Genomic DNA, 7,012 nt, shown 5'->3' with positions numbered 1-7,012 from the left:
GGCTGCACGGTCAGGCGTGGGCAGCAGCTGGGGTGAGAGGCGGCCAGGCGGTCAGGCATGGGCGACCGAGCCTGTGTGCTGTGGACCCAGGTACGGCGCTCGACCTCTCAGAATGGACGGGTGTTCCGCGCCGGCGCGTAGCGAAGCATTCACACTGCGGTTGCGGGCGACGAAAATCGTAAGCTGGCAAGCTGATGCTCGGTGATGCCGCGGATGGTCCCATTTCACCCACGTTGTTTCATAATCCTTCACCGCGTGAGCGTCACGACGCGACCACCGAACCTCGCCGTCCGCCGTCCGACCCTCCCCTCCCGCGCACGCTGGCGCCATTGCCAGCCAACGCCTGCGGTGTCACGCATCACGCCCGAGCGAGCAGCAAGGGTCGGCGCGGCCCCACTCTGATCGATGCTTATCAGTGGGACGTGGGAGCGGGCGAGCCGCTGGAACCCACGCTCGTCACGTGTCGAAAAACACGGCACTGACTGGTGCGGGCTGGCTGTAAGGTGTTGGAAAGCACGGCAGTGGCTGGTGCAAGACGGCCGGCTGTCGCGGGCGGAAAGAGGGCACGAGTTCGGCCCGCAGCGGCCGACCACCCGTTCGGCGGATGCCGTGGCTGAGTCGGGCCGTAATGCAGTATTCATCACGCCAGTACCTGTCACCGTGCAATGGGGCTCTCCGTAGTGCGATGGTGTCAAGGTCCCTTCGGCGCCCCAGTGATTACAATGCTGTGATCCTACGATATTCACCATCGCCAGTAGGCATGCCGCAATGAATAAGATGAGCACACCCTTGCTCCAGTTGGAATAGCTAAATATTACACCAGTCCTAGTTTCTGGCACGGAGGCTGATTGCTTTGCTTCACGGATTTTCTGGTTAGCATTTTGAGCAATTTGAGCAAAAAATTGAGCATGGAGACAACGTAGAAGACGGCGCGCAATCGTCGAGGGCCACCAGGCGTTGCCGGTTTTAACGACACGAGATCAATGCCGCGCAGCGCAGTGCGTGCCCAACCACCCTAGTGCACCGCCTCTGTGTTCCGTCATCCCGCCAGTGGCTTGTGCCGCTCATGTACCTGTCGCTCGCGCGCTCCGCCGACAATACAGCCCTGCATTCCGTCATCCCGGCAGTGGAATGTGCCGCTCATGTGCCTGTTGCTCGCGCGCTCCGCTGACAATACAGCCCTATCGCATCGATCTGTTCGGACCACGCCGGTCGTACTTCCGGCGCAGCTGCTGAGGTTTCACGGCATCCTCAGTGCAAATCACTGTGACGACGTGGCACTGATTACCACGACCAGGGATCCGCTTCGGAGGGTCGGTCGGTCAGGTCACTGATGACGCCGACCGGCGGCGGCCGCCCGCCTGGACCGCGCGGCGGTTGCTGCCGGCTGACGCGCCGCCGCCAGGACCAGGGCGCACGCCATCCCGGCCACACCAACAGAAGATCCCCTGCGGGCGCGCGCAGCAACAGCAGGTCTCCCACCACTGAACGGATTAAGTTCACAGCGCGAGTAGCACACGCAACACAAGCAAGAGCTGCGGACTCGAGCCAGTGGTCCTTTACTACGAACCATCGCTCGGTGTCATTCGGCTATCGAAACGAATGTTAAGTGCCTACTTCACGTCGAGTATCGAACATCACTTACACAGTCGATTACAAACAAAAACCCTTGCGGTTCATACAGGCCATCAGCCCCGCGTACGGAGCACCCATCGAGCCACGGCCCTGCTTGGCACGGCGGCGGCCACTGTAATACGACCCTCGAGGGCCTGCAGCGTGAAATACTCACAATCCCGCAAACGCGTTGCGGCGCCCGGGAACTGGCGCCCTATCAGACTGGGCCTTCACGGTCAGCAACCTGGTCTGACTTGAGTAAAGTTTCCGTCCTTTCCACTGAGACTCAGACGCTGCGTCCTTGCGCCGAAATGCAGAGCAGAATGGCCAGCGTCCTGACAACTCGGCACCAGCTTCAGCCGGCGCCTCGCATGCCCATCCAGTGTCGTAACCATCCGGTCGGTGCAGGTGACACAGTGTCCCCTCGTCATCGCACGATACCCGCATTGTCTGACTGGGCCCCCGTATGGATCACATTCACGGCAAACTCATGGTCTATGCATTTCCTACGTAGCGGATGACAAAACATGTGATCCATATACATCAAAACACCTAGTCACGTGCCTAACGGCTGACAAAGAGCTACCGACAGCGGGCGCCCGCCCCAAGAGGCGACTATCACGAACACGGAGCATGTCAGTGGCTCCACCTCATCAGCGTAGGGCTCGTCATTGGCCTCACGCACTGCCACCCCGTCCAGTGTCGGCCACCTACCGCCGGAGACCGCTGACGAGGGCTCCAGCGACCACGGCACACGAGATCCCGCCATCGACAGCCAGCAGTCTCCGTATCGAAGGCTCATGACCGTCAGGGAACGGCCGACTCCCACTGTAGTGATGGCCCGCTATTGGCCGCCACGTCCGTCGGACCAGGACCAAACACTCCCAAAACGGTACACCTAGCCCCGACCAACTGGCTCCCGCCCCGGCCGACGAACCGCGCAGGAGGGCATACAAACAACAGAATGCTAGGGCATGCTCTGCGCTGCGCTCGACGGACACATCTCGGGATCTGCCCTCTGTCAACAGAGCGGAGAATCAAACAGCGGCAATCAAACAGCGGCCCAGCTCGGGATCTGCCCTCTGTCAACAGAGCGGAGCATTAAACAGGGCCACAGCGTGGCCGCAGGCGCTGCGAGGCCGCGCCGCGTTCAAACCTCGCGGCGTTCCGTCGACACCGGCTATCACATCCGCTCAGCGCAGGGGTCTGCGCGGTGGCGGCGCTCGTCGCGGTGCTGCGCTCGCGGTGCGCCGACGTCTGGCGCAGGAACTCCTCCACGAGCGGTCGTATACTGGACATGCGGCGCTCGGCGCTGCGGCCGGCCGGCACGAACTCGGGCAGCGGCGGGCCGTAGTAGCGTGCGCGGGCCATCGGGTCGAACGCGGCGGCGGCGGGCGGGTACGGCAGAGGCGGCAGCGGGGCAGCCGCGCGCCGCCAGCTCGCGCATCAGCTCCGGGTACATGCGCGGCACGGCTCACGCGGCGGGAAGCGGCGGCGAGCGCTCGTGGCGGCGGCGCGGCGGCCGATCCGGCTGTAAGGTGGAACGCGGTGGCCAGCCGGCGCTAGCGACCGGGCCGGCGGCCCGGGGCGTGTCGTCGTAGCGCGGCCGGCGGCTGGGAAGCCGCGGCGGCTCGCGCACCGGCGTGCGCAGGGCGGCCGCGTAGCCGCCACCGCCGCCGCCGCCGAGCTGCCGGCGCCGCGCTCGCGGAAGTACGCGGCCGCGAACGCATCGGCGGCGGCGTCGGCATCAGCAGCGGCTTGCTGGTTTGACGGTCGGAGGCGCGCTTCGAGTCGATCAGGATAGGGTTCATGTCGATTTAGCGTCGTCACGCAACCGCCGACAGAGCTCCTCGGCCACACGCGGCTCCACCTCCTGGCCGTCACGGCCGATTTTAACCGGCTTGCCGTTGTTCACGGGTTGTCAGATGCGCCGTCTTGGGAAACACGGCAGGTCGTTCTTGTTGATCCAAGCAACGCGGAAGACGCCGGGCGCGCGCGCGCCGGCAGCCCGGGCGGGGTAGCACCCAGCTGACGGGCGAGAGGTCGCGGCGAGACTCGCTCGACACGCGGCAGAACCCGCAGAGAACCGGCGCTCTTTCACTGAAAACACGAGCAGAACGTTGCGCGACTCGCGGAACGCCTGGTTCAGCTTGGCCTCGTTCTGCGGCGGCGTCGACCACACGCCGCGCACCTTAGACAGCGCCACATTCTCCTCGTTGTTGGACTTGATGATGAAGAAGCGCTGCGTCGCGGAACAAGTAGTTGAGCTTGGTGAGGTAGCTCTCGCGGCCGCCGCTGCCGCCGCCGCCGCCGCTGGCGGGAGCTAGAGCAGCGGCCTTCTCGCCGTTGGCCGGCGCCTTGTCGCCAGGCGGCGGCGGCGCGGCGGCGGCGCCTCCTCCTCTCCTCCCTCCTCCTCGTCGTCGGACGAGACGCTCGGCTCCGAGCCCTCGTCCACGTCGACGCTCAGCTCCGAGTGCAGCGACTTGGACGAGCTGCTGACCTCGGAGCGGGTGTCGTAGTTGTCGTCACCAGCGGCCAGCTCCCTGGCGGCAGCCTTGTCGGCGCCCGGTGCCGCCTGCTCGCCTCCCGCCTCCATGGCTGCCGCTCTGGCCGGCCCGGCGGCGCTAGAACAGCGGCGCGTCGCTCAGAGGTGGCCTGTCGCCGCCGCGGCGCCGTCCGGGCCAGGGGAGGCCGCTCTTACCCCGGCCATACCGGGCACCAACGTGTACGGCACGACTGCTGTGGAGCGGCAACGACGCCGGAGGCAGCACCGTTCAGGCCACCCCCATTACCGGCGCGAGCATGGTGCCCTGTTAGCCATCCCGCCGAACCACCAAGGATTGATAGAAACTGACCCGGCCAGCATTCGAGTGGAAGCGAACTGTGGTCACCAACGCACAGCTGCCACAATACAGGCTGGTGATTTTGTCGTACCCTGGTGTTGAAATAATACAGGTGTCACAACACCCAGAAGGGAAGGCTCGTAATGCAGGGAAGGGTCCGATAAAAAAGGAAACGTTCTCGCAAATCAATGGCCTTCAAATTTTCAGCATCACTCACCTGAAATTTGTTTCGTCATCGAGATCAAAACGGAATTTATTGATTTAGTTTTTTTTAAATGACTAAAAAGTAGTGAGTTAATCGCAGCAGGCCACATCTACAAATGCGTAGACTGGGGTTTTGAGCGCGCTCCACGCATGGAGCACGTGAGCAGCGTGTATGGCCACCTGACGTAAGGAAGGAGGGCTGTGAGCACCCGCTTCTCGCGCGTTGTAAGTTTAAACTCCTGTTTATAGTTATTGGCTTCCAGGATAACGGAGGTACTGGCAAAAGGACGCTATCAGATAACATTGGTTTTAGTTAAGTATCAACACTGCGGGATCACAAAATCCAGAGCCTTTATGACCGTATAATGCAAAAGGACACATATAGTATTCAAGCTCAACTACTGTCAGCATAAGTTCATGAGCTCCATGAAGAAAGGCCAACATTTGATGCTTCAAAAGGCCCGGCAGCGTTTTGAGAAATTCGCGATGCTTCAGTCTAGCGGTTCAACAAATCCGTCGTGAATGCCGTGAATCTGCTCTCCTGAACAGCTGTAAATTTCAAGACACAGTTCTTTGGCTTCAGATGACAGTGAATGTAAAGTCAGCCGTTTTTGCCACTTACCGCGATGAACTGAAAAGGGAAACATGACCACACAATGAATGATTGCCACATACTGGCACAACACAAGAAACATAGCAACGGTCATCAACAGACGATACCGTAATAAATCAGCCAATGACAGGTAGGCAGACATACCAGTTTCACAACGATCAGGTGGGAACTTCAGTAAACGAATGCTTTCATTCTACAGACGACCACTTCAAGACATTCGCTGACCGCATAACAGCAGTCGATTCCACACATGGAAACACTGTCATGTCATCATGTCATGGTGTACCATGACACGATGCTATGAATATATAATGACCATAATTTTTTATAACCTCACTGTTTCAACGGCTAAGTACAGTTCATAACATGATAATCAAAGCCATCTCAGCTTATCCCAGCTGGCAGAACCCTGGCGCGCTATCACACTTCCTGAACGAGGATATATAGACAATGAAGTAGGAAAACGGAAGCAGGAAAAGGCCTACTTACAGGTGATGTTACAACGCAATCGAGATGTGTTCCTGTCATCAACATTCACACTGAGACACCTGACGAAGGTGACGTAAGCCAGGCATCACCAACGTCGTTAGACGTGACCCAGTCCAGCACATGTTGCCACATTGGCGCGCCAGTTCGTGGCCGGCACCGGAGTAATCCCAGGCGTCACTGTGGGCCGCCGCGCACCGCGTGTGGCTTCGGGCGCTGACTTACTGTGCTGCTCCGCCAGCGACGCGCCCGGCGCCAGGTCGCTCGGCCCAAGCGTGAACCAGCGCGCCGGGCGCACAAACCCACTAGTCCTGGCCAACCAAGGTGAAGGCAGAGAAAAGAAACAAGGATGCGAGCCGACTTGAGGTGCGTGCTGAACGTCCGGGCGGTGGCGGGGCCGTCGGCTGGCGCGCGACGCTGACGGCGTCCGTGGTACACCGGGACAACAGCGTCCATCAGCGTCACACAGGGTCCTCACAGCGGGCCGCGCGCCCCACACACACACCGTCCGCCGGCGCGCCGGCGCGGCGCGCGCACCGGCTCGGCCCGCCAGTGCAATACCTGGAGAGACTGGGGCCCAAACGTCCCGGCCCGGGGCCGAGCGCGCCGCCAACCAACACTGGGGCGGCCACGCGCGACGGCGGCGCCGCCGTCAGCGGCCGAGTCGGCTGGCGGGCTCCCGCCGGCGCTGCTGCCGCTGCCGCCGCTGCCGTCGCTGCTGCCGCTGCGGCTGCCGGGGCCCGACCGACGCGCTGGCTTGCTTCCCTGAGTGGACTGGCTGCGCTTCTGCGATGTAAAACAACTGAGATTAGACATGCTGAATGTGCAGGGCTTATGTTTGGATGCAGCAGAGGCTGGAGGCTGTGCCCAGATGCATGAATGAGCAGATGCTGCCCCTCAGCCAGAACTCTAAATTTTGCCATTCTAAAGAAATGTACACCTGTTTTGAATGTTAAACACTGGCCACATATGATAAGATAGGTGGAGCTTGTGCACACACCATAGTAACAGCCATGCTGTGCTAGGTTGACCTTATCTGTCCAAAAAATATGTTGCTTGTCAAACTATTACAAACATATACATTATCATCTCTACTGCATCTATTATCATTGTTCTCTTCATCATTTCTCTATACCATTACCAATCGCTAAATTCTACCTGCTCTCCTCCTCATAAGCACCAATACCATTTTTAACCTTTGTGGTTTCTGGCACATTCTGACATATGTCCTTTTCAACCCTCAGCAATGAAA

At 60.3% G+C, this 7,012-nt stretch overlaps 1 protein-coding gene across 1 annotated transcript; it reads right to left on the bottom strand.

Moving 5' to 3' along the window:
• Window positions 1–10: 10 nt before the first annotated feature.
• Window positions 11–4,480, bottom strand: LOC119112620 (YTH domain-containing protein 1-like). Its single transcript, XM_037236839.1, is given in 7 exon segments — window positions 11–27; window positions 2,802–2,926; window positions 3,450–3,619; window positions 3,621–3,703; window positions 3,706–3,937; window positions 4,046–4,157; window positions 4,470–4,480. Coding segments are annotated over 7 exon segments (750 nt in total).
• Window positions 4,481–7,012: the final 2,532 nt, after the last annotated feature.

The sequence above is a fragment of the Pollicipes pollicipes genome, unplaced genomic scaffold, assembly GCF_011947565.3.
Source record: "Pollicipes pollicipes isolate AB1234 unplaced genomic scaffold, Ppol_2.1 Scaffold_7261;HRSCAF=8764_pilon_pilon_pilon, whole genome shotgun sequence".
NCBI lineage: Eukaryota > Metazoa > Arthropoda > Thecostraca > Pollicipedomorpha > Pollicipedidae > Pollicipes > Pollicipes pollicipes.
This window is presented reverse-complemented; position numbering and strand designations above follow the sequence as displayed.